At 47.6% G+C, this 19673-nt stretch overlaps 1 protein-coding gene across 2 annotated transcripts in view; it reads left to right on the forward strand.

Moving 5' to 3' along the window:
- The window catches only part of SIM2 (SIM bHLH transcription factor 2), a 66901-nt gene that overhangs the window by 18621 nt on the left and 28607 nt on the right, over nt 1–19673 (forward strand). For both annotated transcript variants that reach the window (XM_049104769.1, XM_025450045.3), the window contains 4 exons: nt 4032–4114; nt 7214–7303; nt 14704–14812; nt 18381–18466. In XM_049104769.1, coding sequence (XP_048960726.1) covers nt 7259–7303; nt 14704–14812; nt 18381–18466 — 240 coding nt within the window. In that variant the 5' untranslated portion in view covers nt 4032–4114; nt 7214–7258. The remainder of the gene's footprint in view (nt 1–4031; nt 4115–7213; nt 7304–14703; nt 14813–18380; nt 18467–19673) is intronic.

Genomic DNA, 19673 nt, shown 5'->3' on the forward strand with positions numbered 1-19673 from the left:
CCCACCTGGGGGGGCACCCTTCTCGATTTTGGAGTAGTTGCAGCCAGTCACTGTGACCTTGTGTCCTCAGATGGCCCATGCTCCCCAATAACATGCCTCCTCCCCCTCCTCTCTCCCCGACCAGGGGCTAGGAATTGGAGGAGGGGAGGAGGAGGCGGGCTAGCAGTGGGAAGGCCAGAGAAGGCTGGACCCCGATAGTGGGAGCGCCCCCGCCTCCCGCCAGACTCCAGCAGCTTTGCTCAGCACCCTCTGGTTTAGCTCATTTAATCCCACAAAACCCCCTCACTTTAGAGTTGAGAAATAAAGGTTAGGGGTCAGGGCACTTGCTGGAGATCAGACCATCTAGACTGGCCCAGCTGGCATCTTCAACGGGGAGTGGGAGCAGGAGGTGAGATTCTCCTCTGTGTCTCCTGGGAGCTTCCGAAAGGTCTGTTCTGTTTTTTTTTTTTTTTTTTTTTTCTCAATCCCAGATCCAGTTTTCCACAGACGGGTGGTGACAGGGTCAGATGGTCCCCTCTTAACCTCATTTAGCTTTCGCAAGATTCCTGTGAGGCGTATTCTTGTCACCATTTCAGATAGCTAAGGCTGCCTTCCAGAAAGTCATCCTAGGAGTTCTTACCAAACTCCAGACCCTTTCTCTGGGGTTGCACAGCAGGTGCTCAACAGCTGTTTGTTGAGTGACTAATGGAGCACCCAGAGAGGAGAGACCATATTTAGATAGCTTCAGTAGCAGGACAGCCTGGTAAGGTTTATTTTATTTTTTGAAGATTTTATTTATTTATTCATTCATGAGAGGCACACAGAGAGGCAGAGACACAGGCAGAGGGAGAAACAGGCTCCCTGCGAGAGCCTGATGTGGGACTCGATCCCAGGACCCCAGGATCATGATCTAAGCCGAAGGCAGACGCTCAACCACTGAACCACCCAGGTGTCCTAAACCTGGTAAACCAAGCAGCCAGTCAGCCAAATGGCCAAATGTGGATACTAAGGTACAGGTACCCACAAACCATCAGAGGCTGAGGGGGAAAGGGGATTCCTGGCTCCCTGTCCCCTGTCCCCCCATCCCTCCACCCCCCCACCCCGAGCCAGTGGCTGACCTCCTCTCCTATGGCCTGGACATCTGGATTTTGGATTCTCAGTAGCATGGAGTCTCCAGTGGACTTCCCTGGTGACACACGTAGGGCAATTGGGACAGCAAACCCAGACAGGGGAACCACAAGCCAGGCTTGGGATTCCCCCCTCCTGACCCCCAACCCTGCTGCTGCCCCCACAGCCAGTAAACAGTGGGTGCTCCCAGGATCAGGTGAGATGGACCACCAACCACTGATAATCTTGGAGGAACTTAGCTAAGTCTTACCTGTCTCCCTTCATTCCTGAAATAAAGTCCTTTGTGAAGTCCAGATAAGGCCCACATGCCCAGCACCTCACTTTTTCGGGGTGCATATGGCTTTATAGTACCAAGACTACTTTTTTTTTTCTTGTTACCAACCTTACAGTATTTAGTCTCCACATTCAACCTAAAGTAGATTTCTATGGGTGGAGTTGGAAAGGTCTCATCCACAGAGGTTTCTAATGTAAGAGCTGGCAGGACCATTGCCTGGGCTGAGATGGCATGGGGGCAAGGATACTTCAGGGGAACCTGTCACCCCTGCCACCTTGGGCTAGGTCTAGAGGGGGCATTCAGACCAAATACCTACCAGCAAAGCAGAGGGGTCAGGAAATTCTAGGGAAAATTGTAATGATAGAAGAGAACTGGCTCTTTTGAAGTATCAGGGTATTTGAATTATGTGAAAAATTGTTCTGTGTACCCAGTGCATTTTGACATGTAAGGCCAGAGCCTTCCACAAGGCTTTTGGGAGAGCTGGACAGGCAAGTCTGGTTTGGGTCTGTACCTTTAAGGTACAGATTTCCCTAGGTCACCTGGCTGCGGACACTGCAAGAAGTCTAATCTGGGAGTTCAGTTTCCTACTGAGCCAGGCAAGGCTAGTGTGGTCCAAACCTGGGAGAGGACCAGGGAGCTGGGTAAAGGACAGTTACCAGGGAACATTTGTCCATTTTCAGAAATCAGGATTCTTGGGTCTTTATTAAATTCTTTTTTAAAATTCAAGTCCCAAGGCTTTTAAATATTAATTCTTTCCATTTCTCCTTGATGGAGTAAACATTGACCCCCACCAAGCCATCCTGTGTAGGTGGGGGGGGATGGGAAGGTCCTGCTAGTGAGAGCCCGAGGTGCCCTACTATGGTCACTATGGTCATCCTTGGGAGTGAAATTGGGCAGACAGTGATTTTCTAGGGTTAAGAAGACACCTCTGTTCGTATGGTCAAGGCTGAGGGACTGTGATCCTGTATGGGGGATCAGGATATGTGGAAATTAGCCACTTCCTTACGGGGGGACCAGAATAAGCCCCTAATTCCTACAGCCCAGGAGGAGAAATTAAAGGTCATCGCTTTTTTAGTTACTGAACAGAGTTTGCAGGGAGGATCCCCAAAGCCTCTGCAGAGGACCTGGGGCTCCCGAGGGGCTCTGGGGCTGGGTGGCTCCCTCACGCTTGGGTGGAGGCCTCCAGAAGGTGAGATGTCTGACCCCCTTGGGCACAGCGGGGGAGATCCTACGTGGTAACTTTCTAGGCCACTTGCTTGGAGTTTTGTAGTGCAGGGGAATGGTCCCCAAATTTGCTGTGTCTAGGTGAGGTTCCACACTCCCCGCATCCAGCTCTGGCTTCACAACCCGCACTCCCAACTTGCAGTGGGGATCAGCTGGGAGGAAAGGAGGAGGAAGGGAAGAGGACATACCTGCGGTGAGACCCACAGCTAACACCTTAGGGGTCTTATCCAGGGGTGGATGGTGCACAAGTGGGCCTGGAGCCCAGGGCCGCCTTCCCGCTGGAGGCAATGGGGTGCAGGCTGAGACAGCAGCCCCTGGCCTTCTCCACCTTGCTCCTGGGCAGTGGTGCTAACTGGACCATTGCTGGCCAGTCCTTATGGGAAGGACTCCAGGTAACCGCTGGGGGCTCTCCCACCTGGCACTTAGTGCCAAGACCTCACCTGGGTTTCCTACTTTCTCCTGAATATGCAGAAGAAAGCCTGGGATTTCTGGGGTCACAGGAGAGGAGGTTTCGCTGGGCTGGGCCACCTTTCCCCAGGTGCACTTTCTGAAATACTCCTGACCTTCAGGGAGGTGGTGGGGAGAAGCAGGAAGTCGGGTGAGGGAGCAGTTAAGAACTGGGGAACCCTAATTCTTCCAGTTATCGTGGAGTACCTACAGGACTCCCACTGCCTTCTCCCCATCCCCACCAGGCCTCGCCCCCCGGGGAAGCCCCCAGGTAAAGCCTTCCCAAGCTGGAGCACTAGGATCAGAAGAGGGAAGGCGCTCCCGAGGCCCCTGTGAGGACTGGGGAGTCTGAGGGATTATACGTGGTTTAAAATTAAAAAAAAAAAAAAGTTTGTTTTTTGTTTTTTTTTTAAGGCAGGAAAAGTTGCCTCCAAGACGTCTAAGACTAAGGCTTTCCGTCTGGGCCTCTCCATCTTTAGGGAAACGCGTGGTCGCCGGTGACACAGCAAAGGGAGGCAGTGAGGGAAGGTCCATGGGGGAGTTTTTACAGGTCAAATCGATACCCCCGTTTGGCTTCAAGGATGGCCGATTTCAAAGCAGATTAGATTACTTTATGGCATTTCAAATGAAACGGCAATTTCAGAGCCGTGAGCACATGGGCGACCCACGGGAGCCACGGGCCTGGCGACGAGCTCGGTGCGGACGAGCTCGGTGCGCGCTGGGGGCGCTTGGACCCAAGGCCTTGGCGGGACTATCTCCTCTGGCCTTTTTTCTCTTTAATCCCCGGCAAAGGGGCGATGGCAAGGACACGGCAAGGACACAGCCAGTGGCTGTGGAGCCCAGGAGGCGGCGGGTTGGGGCGCTGGGGATTCCGAGGGACCAGCCGGGCGCACGGTGGGGAGGTGCTGCGCGCCCTTCGGGTGTGGGGGCCTCTCCAGCCGCGCTGGCGTTTACTGATTTGCTTTACTCCTCGGTCCAGGTTTAGGAGACGCGTGGGGACAGCCGTGCCGCGCCGGGCCCCTGGACAGCGTCGCCAAGGAGCTGGGATCGCACTTGCTTCAGGTAAAGCCTCCTTAGCCTCCAGCCGCCTAAGGAGCGCTGACCTGCAGGCGGTTTGGGCTCCCTTTTGACCCCGTCACCCCAGTCTCCAGGTGTCCCTCCCCAAGAAGCCCCGGGGGGATCCAAAGGCCACCATCAGGCTGCAGAGGTCCCGAGGCCAGAGACAGCTCCTGGACCTCGAGGCAGTTGGCTACTGACTCCCCCTTCTCCCCACCCGCCCCCTTGTCCAGTGCATCCTCCTTGAAGGCAGAGACTGGGGGTGGACTCAGCTCAGCCAGAGTAACCTCCAGGCAGCCCCACCTGGACCCCGCATTGCATCTCATCATTCCCAGCCCCAAGACTCACTAGCCCCAGGACTCGCTAGCCAGCGAAATCTAGGCCTAGGGGCGCCGGTGGGCGCGGGGTTCCTTCCAACCTAACTTCCCTTAGGGAACTTTTATGGAGCATTTGCTCTGTGCCAGATGCTGTGCCAGGCGCTTGAGCCAAAGAAGGAACGATCGATCCATCGGGCCCTCTGAGCCGGAGTGTGGTAGTTCTAAAGCCCCTGACAATCCTATATGTTTGGGGGGGGGTGTGCAATGAAAGGAAGACAGCGTCTATAATAAAGTATTAACAGTTGGCATTTATTGAGAGTTTACTACTGCAGCATCCTGCATCATCACCCACCCAGAGGAGGTTCTGTTTTGAACTTCGTTTTTTCCGAAGGAGGAAATTGAGGCACAGAGAGGTTAAGCAGCATGCCTGAGGTCACACAGCAAGTGCTGGGGCCTGGTTCAACACAGTCCTTCAAGTCTTGAGTGCTCCAGGTCACCGCCTGGTGGGGCCTCAGGGTCACCTGGCTCGTGAAGGGAAGGAACCCTTGCTTGGGTTGTGGTCAGCCGCTTAGAGCCCTCAGCTCAGAGTCCTTTAGTCCAACCAGTAAACCGCTCCTGGCGGATTTGGCCCGCAGTGTCTGCGACTCTAGCCCGGTAAGCGTGCGCATGACCAGCCACTTCCAAGTCAGCAGCCGGCGCGAGGTGGGGACCTCAACGCCTCTTGTCTCAGAATCTTTCAAACGCCCTTTACAGAGCCTCATCAACGATCCGATTCATTCCCCCCACCCGTCATTTGTCTCTGCCATCGAAAAATGCTTACCGAGAGCTGTTTTGCATTTCCTCCTTCTATTTTGTGTTTTCTTTAAAAGAAAAAAAAAAGTTGGCGGCAGCTTGCAATGACTTGGGTCAGCGAGTCAGCCAAGAGCTCCGCATTTCGAAAAAAGCGGATCTTTTCGAAACCCCTGTCTCCGAATGCCCTAGTATGATTTTTTAAACATTTATTTATTTATTTATTTATTTATTTATTTATTTATTTATTTATTTAAATGCATGCTCTGGGGAAGAGAAGATCTCGGAGAATATTTAAAACCTGAAGCTTTTACAGCGTGAAACAAACGATGTCATAGCCAGGCCGGGGAAATGGCGCTCTTGGAGTCCTTCCCGTGCCCTGCGATCACCCCTTTGCTCACTTGCAGCTCCGGGCGCAGCAGTCTTGTGCTTGTTTGATACTCCAACATATTATAAGTGACACTAACATCAGTGACAACTTCAGTCAAAACCAGGCGGGCACAGTCAACACGTCTAGGTTCCTCCACCGTGCATTTCTTTAATTCAGGAACGCTGGGTGCTTGGGTGTGTTTACAGTTAATGTACATTCAAGCGAATTGGGTCATTTGCAGCTCTGAAGGCATACTCAACATTTTCCATTAAGGATATTATTTTTTTAGTTACTGCTGGCAACTTTCAGAATTTAGTTATGATAATTTTTTCTTTTTTTCTCGTATGGCTGACCGTCAGATGCTGTTTCAATAAATGCATCCCTTTAATGATTTTGGAGTTAAGCAAGAGACCAAAAAGTGCCGAAACGTTTATAATTTTAAAAACTGCCGTATAGTTTATATTTTGGAAACGGAATTTAGTTGGGAAAATATTTTGTAGCTGAGTTAGAAACAAGAAAGGAAGGCTTATAATCAAGATGTTGATTTCAACCTCAGCATAGGTTAGGGTGATGATAGTTTAGTTGGCAAAGGATTTTTACAGTAAAACTGTATTTGAGACAGCAGAATGTAAGGATATCTTTCAAGTTTCATTTCTACCACATTCTTTTTAGGCCCCCCTCCAAAGGGGGGTAAATTTAGAAAAACCGAAGGTAATCTGGTTTCAATTACATGCTGTAAAAATAGAATTTGTGGCCAGAAATTAATTTGGAATATTTTTTATGGGGGCAGCATTGTGGGTTGTATGGATCTTTCACCAACTTTATTGCTTTTCTTTGGTTCTGGATCTAAAATATGAATGGGTAAATAAAAATGCAGTTTCCTTTTTCAAAAATAATTTAGTCTTTTTATCCTTGCCACATATAAATACAATCATTACCTTTTTATTTGTCTTAATTAGCTCTTAAATTTTTACTTTATTTTTTTGAAGGCTAGCCAGCTTAGGCAGTATCATTTAGGTAGTTTTAATTTTTCAGAAATTGATCCTTTTTCTCCTTGAATTTTGCAAAGGTTATTTGATCTCTTGCAAATTCTAAGTAGTTAATTCTGTAGACATAGTCTGTTAAAATAACCGGGTATTTTATTTTCAGGGGAGTGGTAGTGTTCGGAATTTATTATTCAAATGGTACTTACGGGTAACTAGAAAATTGTGGCAAATAAAGCATATGTCCTAGCGGTATAAAGGACTGCCAATTATGACATAAAATGGTCTATATAGTGGTAGGTTTCCCCCTAAGAACCATAGAACTCCGGATTTGTGCTAAGTGCTAAAATAAACCCTAAACAATAAAGCTACTGCATTTAAACTGAGCATGTGAGGAGTTCTCAAGTGTTTTGCATGATTTTTGTGATGTGGATGTAAGATTGTTTTTAAAGTGCTTTAAAAGCGTTTGAGAGCCTGGCCCCGGGAATTAAGGCTTCGGTGTTGTAACCTGGAATCACTCTTATGGCCCTGGGCTCCGTTTTGCATTTAACAAATACGTATGGATGATAATATTTTATACATTCCTCCACTTCAGTGACAGTACAATTATCAGATTTCACTCTTACCCTGGCGCTCTCTTTTACAGACTTTGGATGGATTTGTTTTCGTGGTAGCGTCTGATGGCAAAATCATGTATATATCGGAGACAGCTTCTGTACATTTGGGCTTGTCGCAGGTAGGTATTACCTATCTTTATTTACAACCAAAATATAACATTAAATGTTGGCAGATCTTGACAGTCTTACCCAGCTTATAAATGATTCTATTCAAGTGTCTGCTTTTGTGGATGAAATAATCCAAAATGGCAAAATCATCTTCTTAGGCCATCCCGCAGAGCTTTTCTTCATGTTACATTTCCTGGTTTTACTTTCTTTTTTTTTTTTTTTCCTTTGGGATTAATGACCAGTATATCTTTGCAACAGTCAGCTTTGTTCTGAGATTCCATCTGATAGCCTGGACTCTGCTTCTACAGTAACACTCGGCCACTAACAAGAGCTTCACAAAGGGAGGTTTTTCCGTCTGCGCTTGCTGGGCTGCACGTGGTATTGTGAATTGCCATGAAAGCGAGAGGAAAACTGATGTTGAACATGGATTTTATGCAGACTGTGCTTTGGGGAGAGAGAAGAGGGGGGTAGATTTATGAGTGTTCACATGGAATTCAGGGTAATTTTTCCTGAGTTTTTCCAGTTCAGTGGTCGTTTCAGTAAAGCATTTTATATGCTTGTGATAGAAACTCATAAAACCCAGTTTACTACTGTTTTGCACAGCAAGGGCCTGTTTTCTCTAGAACATTTAAATATTACCGATTTTTCTGGAACTGTCCTCTAAAAGGGGGTTCATCCCATAAAGGAGAAAGGTGCGCTCAGCTTTTATCTATTCCCGTGGTGCCCAGGGTTTGGGGGAGAATTCGGCTGCAGTCTGGGCTCCTCGGAATGGGGGAGGGGAGGAGTCTAACTGATTTTGGCCGTTCACGTTTCTGGTTTAACGAGCGTGGATCGTGGTTCTAAAAGTCACATTTTTTTTCATACATATAGGGACTAAATGTTTCTTTGCATTGTGAATTATCAGAGTGCTTTTTTTTCATTACGACTGAAGACACGCTAGAATTAATTAGAGACAGGAAATGGGCTCCCAGGAGGCAGATGAATAATCCGTATTGCACCAGCCCCCTCTGTAGTTAAGCCAAAATAAAACGTGCCAATTAACGGGACTGGGGTGGGTTTTTTTTTTTTTTTCTTTTTTTCTTTTCACTAAAAAACAAAATTACCAATTTGGAAAACTGCATCTAGTGTATTCCTTTTCTTTTTCTGCCAATGCATTTTTTAAACTTGCCACTTGTTTACAACCTTCTCTTCCAATGTGTGAATGTCCTTATTCATGCCCAGGGGGTTTCTGTGCCCGGGATCCTTATGTAAAATCCTTTAAAGAGAATTTCATATTAAGATTATTTAGTGTTTCCTTTTCTCTTACTCTTCTCTTCCTTTATGAAACCAGGTCTCCAGTTTAAAATTTGCTAAGGCTTGGCTCTTACACTTTTATGGCTAATGGTATCAGTATATTTGTAGAATGGGAAATACTGTGGGAACATGAAATGTACTATTTAGATATTTTCCAAGGTTGTTATTCTCTGAATTTCCACTTTGCCTATTTAGAACTACTTAAGGCCCTTTCGTTGTAACCAGTCTGGTTTCTAGCCCTAATTCAATCTGTGGCCGAATGATTTTGAGCAGATTACTTAATTTTTCAGTTGTAATTTATCAGGCCTTTGCTTAGTCTTATAATAACATCACAAACAAGATAAATCATTTCACATCCTTTAAAAATGACTAAACAATGATAAAACAGATAAAGTCACTATTTTCAGATATTAAATTTGGATCTGAGCTCCCTAGTAGTCAAAGCAAAAAGGGAAATGCAGTTAGATGGTTTTCATTGTTTGGTAGGGCAGGTACTTAACCTCTCTGAGCCACCACTTAAATAAGAAAATACTGCCTGCTTTACCTCTCTTTCAGGATTGTGATAAGAAATCTATCAAAGTGCCCATTTTATGTGATTTATAAATCATAAGGAGCTACACAAAAGCCAAGTGTCTCCAGAGTTTCATTAGAACTATACTTCAAGTAGCACAAAGTTGCTTCAAAGTGTCCTGTGGTGGGCACATATTAGGGTTGCTTAGTCCTGGCACATCCTAAGGCCCTGTGTACATTCTGGGACGTCCCCGTTCACTCAGGCATAAGCTTCTAGCATCCTACATCTCGCTCTCAATCATTTTTCTCTTTTTATGTGGGAAATGAAATTGATTTATATGAGCACAGTAATCAAGAATGAACAAAATATCGTATAGGTGACAAATCTGCCTCCTGTTCAATGATGAGCTTTACAAAAGGAAATCTAAGCAGAACCCCAGTGAAAATTATATTTCCTTTTGGTCATTAATGCAGAAATCAAACTTGGTGTCACAATTTTGAAAGGAGAGGAAATTTATTTATTCATCAGAACTACAGAGAGAGAGAGGCAGAGACATAGGCAGAGGGAGAAGCAGGCTTCATGCGGGGAGCCTGATGCGGGATTCGATCCCAGGACCCCGGGATCACGACCTGAGCCAAAGGCAGATGCTCAACCACCGAGCCACCCAGGTGCCCCTACACCATCATTTTTCAAGAATATTGCCTTTTATCTGTGAGAAGTGTCATTTTAAAAAAGATAAATCAAACTGACTGTGTAGAACGACTGATTTTTTTCCCTCCTGATCTCTTGGCGGGACTGTCTCACCATCAGTCTCCAGCTACGAAAACACTCGAATGCAGACACGAGCCCCTCGTTAGTGTCTGGGGAGTGTTCCATGCTGAACTGTTTAAATAAGCAACAACAAACCTTCCCCTCAAATCTGCCTCCTGCTCACGATTAACTCTGTAGAAGGAAATCTAGGCAGAATCACAGTGTGTATTTTTTCCTGTCTTCTCTACTTAAATAGTAAAATGAAGTATTGAATAGGATGTCAAATACCCACATTCTCCTTTGAAAAAAATTTTTTTGTATCTTTTGGATTATTTTTATCAGGAAAAAGTCAGGCAAGTATGTCAAACATGAAAACTTTATTAAAACAGGCTTAAGGATTTTTTTTAATCCTCAGAGATGAGAGTGTTAAGAAAATTCCGTCCAGTAGGCCGAGGATCCCTTTAAACAGATTTTCTGATGAATAACGAGAGTACTAATAGCTTATATTTACATAGCGTCCTTCTGTGTTCCAAGAACTTTCAATTACTCTCAATGACATTATCTCATTAAGTAACAACATCTTTCACATTAATTCAGGGTTAAACTCTATGGTAGCAGCTCCTGGGGAACCCAAGCTCTTAGGCTGTCATAACTTTGTGACAATTCACAGCAAAGTGGTGTTTTTCTAAAAAACAACAACAACAAAAAAAACCCTGCACTACCTAAATAAGTATCTGAATGATCTACTTGAGAGTATAAAAATGATTCTTTATGTGTTAGAAGCCCATCCTAATTCAAAGCTTTTTATTGAACTTTTTAAAAACAAGTATTGGAGTAAGGAGTCGGGCAGAGTTTATTATTCTTGCTTTTAAATTAGTAAACATGGTGATCCTTGCGACATGTCAGACTTGACACGGTCCGAACCAAGGAGTGATGGAGACAACCACAAAATGCAAGTTGCCTCCTCAGCCCACGGTCTGAGTGTTGGGAAACAGAGTCAGGCGTCAGGCTTGAAAATTCTACTTGGTGTGTGCGCACACAAATGATACATAATAATTCAGGTAGTCAAATTTATATCTATTTGGAAGAAGTAGAGTTGGGGAAGCACTCTTTATCCACACAAGTTTATTAGATGGTTAGTTCCGTGGTTTTTTGGTTAATGTAATTAACTTATTTATATTGGAAGGAGGAAAAAAAACCTGTATACCTGATGTGTATTTCCTCTGACTCTTTTTAAAAGTATCCCAGTGGTTTATTTACATTTCTTCACTAAAGTCAAATACGCTATGTAGCATCTCAGTAACTGATATAAATTTGCAAATAACTATAGATATGTGTGAAATAGCCATTTGTGAGACATATAAAGGAAAAATGTAATATTTGAGATTGCGGCCGGAACCTCAACCGTAAAAATAGCCATGGCATTGTTTGGGGCCATAAGACCTAATCCTTTCACTTTTGAAATAAAGAGAAAGGACAGCGTTTTATGTTTGTTGACATAACTTGAACCCTGAAACCCAAATCTTTTTTTTTTTTTTTAAATGCTTAATTTACCATAGTCAGCAAAACACCCAAAGCAGAGTAATGTGTGTTTCCAGAGTACTGGGTGACTTTCCCCTTCTGACCCAGAATATATCCATTTAGTGCTGTATTTATCATACGTAGGTTTCTTGGCAGGAAGGAAAGCTATTCAGCAAAACATAAAAACGCTCTTAGTAGGAAAGCAATTCATTTTGTAGTTAGCAGGGTTTTACAAATACTAAAATATCACATTGAGGGTCTGTTTTAATAAGGTTGATGTATGAGACCTGGGAAGTTTTATAGCGACAACCATAATTTTTTTTTTTTTTTTGTGAGGTAGTCACATTTCTTTCAGCCACTCAAAAGCACGAATAGATATGTAAATACAGGAAACACCATGTCAAGCATAATTATGAGTCAAGGTCAGCACTGTTTTATCATTCCAAAATTTGTTCTTTAAAAACATTTCCGTTATTTGAAGACCATTTTACTTCCCGGACAGCCTTGGAGTTTATAATTGAATCAAGGATTCAGAAAATCAAGCCTCTTAATTCATGGACCCTCTCTCTTCTCGTACTCCAAACGCATGTGGCAAGAATGGGGTCTTTGAAGACAGATGAAGCTACTTTGGGATTAAAACACAAATCAAATCCCTGTAAGGACAGATGCGAGTCGTTTTGCAAGTATATAAATATACTTTCTCTAAGAAGAAGACACTTTTTTCTGATGAAGAACTGAGAGCAAACCGAAATGCTCATTTTTTCCCCTAAAACCATGAGTAAGGGAGAAATGGTAGGCCAACACATAAAAAATTCAATCTTGTGACTTTTTCATTTTAAAAATAAATCATTAAAAAAATAAAAAATTGGGATCCCTGGGTGGCGCAGCGGTTTGGCGCCTGCCTTTGGCCCAGAGTGCGATCCTGGAGACCCGGGATCGAATCCCACATCGGGCTCCCGGTGCATGGAGCCTGCTTCTCCCTCTGCCTGTGTCTCTGCCTCTCTCTCTCTCTCTATCATAAATAAATAAAAATTTAAAAAAATAAAAATAAAATAAAAAATAAAAAATAAAAATAAATCATTGAGGGACGCCTGGGTTGCTCAGTGGTTGAGCCTCTGCCTTCGGCTCAGGTCATGATCCCAGGGGCCTGGGATCGAGTCCCATATTGGGCTCCCTGCAGGGAGCCTGCTTCTCCCTCTGCCTGTGTCTCTGCCTCTCCCTCTGTGTCTCTCATGAATAACTAAATAAAATATCTTTAAAATAAAAATAAACCATTGAAATTGTGAATCGATTGAAAACAAAAACCAGCCAGTCTGTTACTGATTAGCCAATCCCTTTCACAAGGGAGGTTCACAAAGAACCTCCATCATTGTCCCCAGGGAAGGCGAGATAGTCCTGTCCTGAATGGCTGACTTAACTGGTTTAAGTCCGTTGGTTGCTGATTTTTGGGAAATGTTTTAAGGATAAATAGAAATGATTTGAAAGAAGAACATTTAGTTCTTAATCCTCATTGTTTTTTAATCAACTCTCATAATAACTGTGGTCATAGGCAAATCCCCTTTAGGGCCATTAGCGCAAGTGCCAGGTTTGGGAGGTGAGTGTCCAGTGGGGAGGTAGGGAGGCTCTCTGTAACAGGATTCTCTCCCTTCCTCCGTTGGCATAATATTGGAAAGAAACATTCCATGAATCATGCAGAAAACAGGACTGTGAAAGCCGTTTTAGGGACAAGATTAGTTAGTGGGCCAGAAACATAGTTGGTTCTGAATAAAATGGTAACTCATACGTCTTAACAAATTGGAAGAACTGGCCAGAGGACTGGGGTAAATTACTTGGTCCCAAGTAAAGAGCCGATGGCCTGGATGCTAATTTGGACCGGTGGCTCCCAGGAGACCTTGTCCATTAAATTGCCTGGCTGCGGTTGCCCTGCTGCGTGAGGTGGCACGGTCCACGCTGCCCCTTTGCACAAGATCATGTTATCTCTGCTCTGATTGAGACCAGTGACAAACACGTAGCATGACACACTTAAAAATAACGAGGGGGTGGTTACGGGCAAGGCACTCACAAGCCTCCCTTTGCTCTTTTAGCTGGCCCTCCCTCCGTGGGGCAGAGCAGAGAAAGTTCTTCAGGCCTGCCCACGGTTCTGTGCTGTTCTCACATGCTTTGTTTCTTCCACACTCTGGGCTTCGGGGCTCCTCCCGGCTGTGATGGAAGAGCCCTCACTGCCCTGGGCTTCTGACCAATCCCGGTGCACTGATTCACTGTTCTCATCCGCACTCTTGGGTCTCTAAAATAGGATCCACTCACTGCTACTCAGAAGGCCCTTTCTGACAGTCATAGTCTCTGGAACATTCTATGGCACTGCCCATCTTTGGATGGGTAAGGGTGTCCAGGTCTTGAGACTCTCTAACTTCCCCTCTCCCCGCACTTAGGTTTGGGAGAACAATAGAAGAGTTCTCCAGTTCAGGCATCAAATCACCAGGGACCTCGGTGGAAAGGTCCCAAAGCTGGAGTTTTCCTAGAGACTCCCGTACCTGCAAAGCAGGGTCCTGTCCAACATGCACGTGACCTCCAGGCCTGCCATCGCGTCCTCTGCAGGGTGTGCCTGGAAGTAGGTGGTGTCCAGGCGCTGGGGTAGCAAGCCCCAGAAATAACCACCCTGTCATGTGGCTACCTGGAGTGGGCCCAGACTTTCCTGCAGGTCACCCGTGGGCCGGAGCCACTGGGTCACCCAGTCATCCCAGATTCAGAAGGTTAGGGACATGTTTCTGGCAACGTGTGAGAGGCCTGGCGGTGCCTGAGGGGCACAGCAGCTCAGCACTGAAGGAGAGAGGGCCTTTGTCGGCCGGTGAGCCCTCCTCAGGTGCAGTGGAGCCCCCGTGGCTCCCACCTGCTCAGCCTCTGAGAGGACGTGGCTCTCGCAGTGACTGTGGTCTGGTCAGGTGTCCCGGCCTGGCCCGTCTCCTCAGGCAGCATGGGAGTGAGGTGGAGGGCAAGGCCCTGGCTCCAGTCTGTTGTGAGCTGCCTCCTATATAAAGGCTACTGCCCAGGGCCACCAGGTCACCCCCCTCCATGGTCCACCTTTTCCTCCTTCACGGCCCAGTTCCTCCTGCTTAGGCCTGTCTTGGCTTTGGGCCCCAGTCCCCACGTGGGAGACGGTTCAGGGCGCTGCTTGAGAGAAGACACATGTCTCTGCATGTGGAGAAGGTGTGCGCTGCGAGCTGAGGTCGAAGCCCTGTCCCCGGCAGTGCATACCTCCTGTACACCTGCCCCTCCTTGGCCCCCCCTCCCCGGGCAACCCCGAGAGGACTTCTGACCCTCCCCTTCCCTCTGCGGCAGGTGGAGCTCACGGGCAACAGCATTTATGAGTACATCCATCCTTCCGACCACGACGAGATGACAGCGGTCCTCGCGGCCCACCAGCCTCTTCACCATCACCTGCTCCAAGGTATTTCCTCCAGATGAAAAGAAACCAGAATGAAAACCAGACGAAGCTCTTCGAGGTGACCTGAGGGTCTTGCTTCCCACGCTGCCGAGGGGAAGCGTGACTGGGGCTGCCCAGCTGGGCCTCTCCAGCAAACACACGGCGTGGGGATTTGCTTTGATGCCTCTGGCCTTTGAAGCGACACTATTGATCCCGTTTCTCGTGCCAGAGACCATGACAGGCGCTGGTAGGAGGTAAAATAAAGTGGTCGAAGGGTTCGACCCTAATGCGCCCTTGGGACACAGGTCTAGATCTGGGCTTCTTAACCAGAGGGTCCCCCAGAGAACTCAGGGGGTCTGTGAAACTGCGTGGGGAGAGTTACATCTTTATCTACCAGGTTGACATGTGGCATTCCCTTTGCTTCTAGATTATGGACAGTATGGCTCCTCACTCCCACTGGCACCCGTGGCTTTGCCAACAATGGGAATCCCACCCACTTTCATTTCACTTTACAGTTCTCGCAGATATTTAAACTTAGCTCTCATGCGCATTGCTGCCTCGAAATTTCTGGAGTTACGAGGCCCGCTACTGGATTGTGTTCTTTAATGCGTGGATAAAGCAGCACATTTACAACCACATCACCACTTGTTTTCCTGTTAGGGTTAACTGTTTTCACTATAAGTTGGTTCCACTTGTGATCTCATGTATTTATGTATTTTATCTTCTGCACTTAAATACGTTTTTCCGGGTAGGAATCTGTGGGGCTTGTGCCATGGCACCATGAATCAGTTAAGAAGCCTGGTCTAGACGGAGGCAGGTCCACCTCACTGGCCTATCTCCATGTGGGGGACACGATCTTCCACCTGACAGTACCATTACTACACATGCATGGACTGGGGTCTTCCTGTCGTAAGTGTAGGGCCATAATGTGGTGTGACATTCGGTGGAGGATGTGAAGCACATCGTTACACAGATGAGTCACTCCCTAAGTTATACTTGCAGTCCATGCTAGGAAGACACAGAAGAACTCGTTCTGGGGCCCTGGCTCTGTAAGTCCCTCTGACAGACCAAAGAGACCAACTGGCATGTTGATCAATGGGTCTCTTCTCTGCTGTGAACTCTGGGATCCCAACGTGGCCCCAATTCCCCATAGAACAAAATGCAAAGGAAGAGACACCAAACATGGTAGACTGGGGTAGCCTGCTGGAGAAAAACTGGGGTTCCGCTCTTACTGCCTCCTCCTGAGAAGGGCCGTTCTCAGGCTAGAAGGAGAGACTGCAGAAGAGCACACTGTTTTATTTTATTTTATTTTATTTTATTATTTTATTTTATTTTATTTTTATTTTTAAAGAATTTATTTATTTATTCATGAGAGACACAGAGAGAGGGAGGCAGAGACACAGGCAGAGGGAGAAGGAGGCTTCATGCAGGGAGCCCGATGTGGGACTCGATCCGGGTCTCCAGGATCATGCCCTGGGCTGAAGGCAGGCAATAAACCGCTGAGCCACCCAGGGATCCCCGAGCACACTGTTTTAAAACCACCCGCGGGAACAGCTCGGTGGTCCCCGTGTTCTTAGCCCCAGACATAGTCACCATGAGTCTCATTCTTCCTTACCAGCGAGAGAGACCTGCTAAGCTAGTTTCTGATGAGATGCAGGCTTCCTTGCAGCTATGGTCCGTTGACTCATTTTTAAAAAAGATTTTATTTGCCTATTTGAGAGAGAGAGTGTGTGTGTGAGGGAGAGAGAGCACAAGCGGAGGGTGGTGCAGAGGGAGAAGCAGACTCCCCGCTGAGCAGGGAGCCCGATGCAAGGCTCGATCCCAGGACCCTGAGAGCATGCATGACCTGAGCCCAAGGCAGACGCTTAACCGACTGAGCCACCCAGGTGTCCTGCTATGGATACCAGGTGTCCGGCCTCTGGCTGTAACTCTTAAGTCCTTGTAAACGGTCTGGCCATATCCGTGCACACAGATAAGCTCTGAAGAAGTAATTTCTAGCAAAATGAGGGCTGGGAAGGGGTCTCATTCTTAAACAACTGTGGGGTTGTTTAAAGCTGGAAAAGGCAGCAGGAGTCTTAAGAGAGCTCCTAAGACTCTGTGTTGTTATTGTTCTAGAAAGTTCCACAATGTGTTGGTTACACAGAAATGGGCTTTCTCCCATGAGCTCTGGTTTCACGTTACCCTTCCATGTCATAGCTTTAAATTAAGTGTTTATAAAATCACAGCAAATGAGTCTTGGGAATATCATGAGACCCTTCCAATCCCAGGTCCCGTGGGGTTCATGTCTGAGGTGTAGCAACCACACAAGAGAAGCACAGAGGTCCAGGAGAGGGGGGGTTACCCACGGATTCGTTTCACCTGGGTGCATAAGGTCTGAGGTTCACGGGGCCCTGGGACTGCTCCTCAGCTTCTCATCCACAGAGGTGGTTTTCCGCATCTGAACTCGTCCTGCTGTTTCATTCATGGTGTTTGTGTTGTTGGTTTTCTCCAAAACTGGATGGTTAACTACCGGGTGCAGTTGTTTAGACCTGAGCATCCACACCTCAGTGTGTGGCTGGAAATGATGCAGACAGGCAGCCGGGAAGCTTATGCCTCACAGACTCTGGGGTGGCTACAGAGGAATTCTGGGTAAATGTGACCGCCCCTCCAAGAGTGGGGTGGGGGAGGAGCCTTACAGGCAATTTTCTCCCCCTGGGTTACTGCTAATGGTAACCTTTCTTTAAAAATTAATTTATTAACTGCCACCAAATAGCTGTTTATTAGGAGTGGAGCGCCCTCACCCTTACCCAGGGGCATGGGCACATCATTCCAGAGAACTGGCATCTGCTCACTGAAGCACAGGGTGTTTCCTTAGGGGACTCGCTTGCATTTGCAATAGGGAGGTCAGAGATTGGTGGGTAAGGCCTTTGGGAAATATTAAATGGGGAGGGTCAGAGCAGTCGAGAAAGGAGGGGTGGTTGGACCGGGGCTATCTATGAGGGCAAAGCTTGGATCTGACCAAGTGAGTGGGTCTCTTGGGTTCTCTTCCCCATTCCATGGTAGTCTCAGGCAGTATCAGTGCCTACGGGCACAGCTGGCAGGAGGTACCCTGGGGCTGTCTCCCTCTGCTGGGGAAAGGGCTGTACCTGTGAACCCTGACTCATTATCCTCTAGCCTGAGGGAAGTCAGATGCTTCTGGGCCTTCCTGGCCAACTCAGACACCCACCCCAGGGCTGGCCAAGGCGATTCTTCTGGTGTCAGGCCTCTCTGTGCCTGCCCGGAGGGGACCACGGGCATGTTGAGCGAGGCCAGGGCCCCTGCACTTACAGTCCTCATATTGGCTCCCGGTTGGTGTCTCATGAGTTCTCTCTATGGCCATGTTCCCGGCTGCCTTCCTCTGGAGCATGTGGAAGCCAGGCCAGGACTGGGCCAGTGTCTCCATCCGGCCTAGGTCCCAGCCACAGGCAGAAACTCTCTGGGTCAGGGTCTGGGCATTCTGGGATGAGGCCTCTGGCTGACTGACCTGGTCCTGGGGGTTGCTTGATATTGTGGGTCAGGATCGGGGGAAGCATCATGGGACAGTTGGCCAATCTAACCTCACTCCTGCTTTCAGAGTATGAGATCGAGAGGTCGTTCTTTCTGCGGATGAAGTGCGTCCTGGCAAAAAGAAATGCAGGCCTGACGTGCAGCGGCTACAAGGTAGGAGGAGCCTCGTGTGAGGGGAGGGAGGAAGGAGGCATGGTGGGTCTTCACTGTTTTATATTTTGCTTCCTATCCACGAACATCTGCAGACACGAAGCACAGGGACCCAAACGTTTCACTATGCCTGCTGTAGAACTTTCTAGTGAGGCTGCTCACAGCTGCTCCTGCAGCAGGTATGAGAGCTGGTCTCTTACAAGGATATTGCAAGAAGACTGGATTTCGTCAGATGAGATCAGGAACACATGTGGCCAAGGGTAGAATTTTCCTTTGGTACCTGCCCCAAGAGTTTACCGGGAATCCATATCATGGGGTCCGCAGCGAGCACAGAAATGTTGCTTCTTCCCTCCAATGTTTGGCCAAACCCAGTGATGATGGCTACAATGTGCTCAACTAAGGATAGAACCCATTCTGAAGGCAAAGAGCTTCCAGCAGCAGCATCTCATCTGGTTAATTTATTTTGTTATTTTTTAAAGATTTTATTTACTTATTCATGAGAGACACACAGAGAGACAGGGACACAGGCAGAGGGAGAAGCAGGCTCCCTGCGGGGAGCCCGATGCAGGACTCGATCCCAGGACCTCAGGATCACAACCTGAGCCAAAGGCAAATAAATGCTCAACCACTGAGCCACCCAGGCATCCCCGATCTAGTTAATTAATGGTCATAGCCACCCTCTGAGAGGAGTATTATTGCCCCATTTTATGATTACCGGGGACGCAAGCAGAGAAGGGAGATGACCAGCAGAAGGCCCACAGGCTAAGGGGCAGAGCTCCTCCTGGCTGCACTTCTCTGCTGGACGTGGCCCCCTGCTTGGCTAGCTCCAGGGTCCAGGAGCAGGTCCCCAGAAGGGCCCACAGCAGGGCAGCGTGGTGCCTCAGCGCCAGAGTCAGCCACTCCCAGAAGCAAGGGCAGGTGGGGGGAATCTGTGCTGAGCACCCCCCTTCCCCGCTTCTGCTTCCTCTCTGGAATCTGAAGTTAACCGTTTCTCCCACCTCAGAGGAGAGGGGTCGTGAGCCCATCACTCTGGAGCTGGAGGGGATGGGGGCCTTGTGCAGGAGTATTTGCACGTTAGGAAAGGAGGGAAGGTGGGGTCAAGAGAGGGGGACAGTTTTGTGCCTCTGTACCTTTGTCCTCTCTAGGTGCTCCTCCTTAACTCCTCCACCCCAGGGGCTGCCCCTCCTTCAGCCTCTCCTCAGCCTCCTCC

This window comes from Canis lupus, chromosome 31 (genome assembly GCF_003254725.2).
Source record: "Canis lupus dingo isolate Sandy chromosome 31, ASM325472v2, whole genome shotgun sequence".
Classification (NCBI taxonomy): domain Eukaryota; kingdom Metazoa; phylum Chordata; class Mammalia; order Carnivora; family Canidae; genus Canis; species Canis lupus.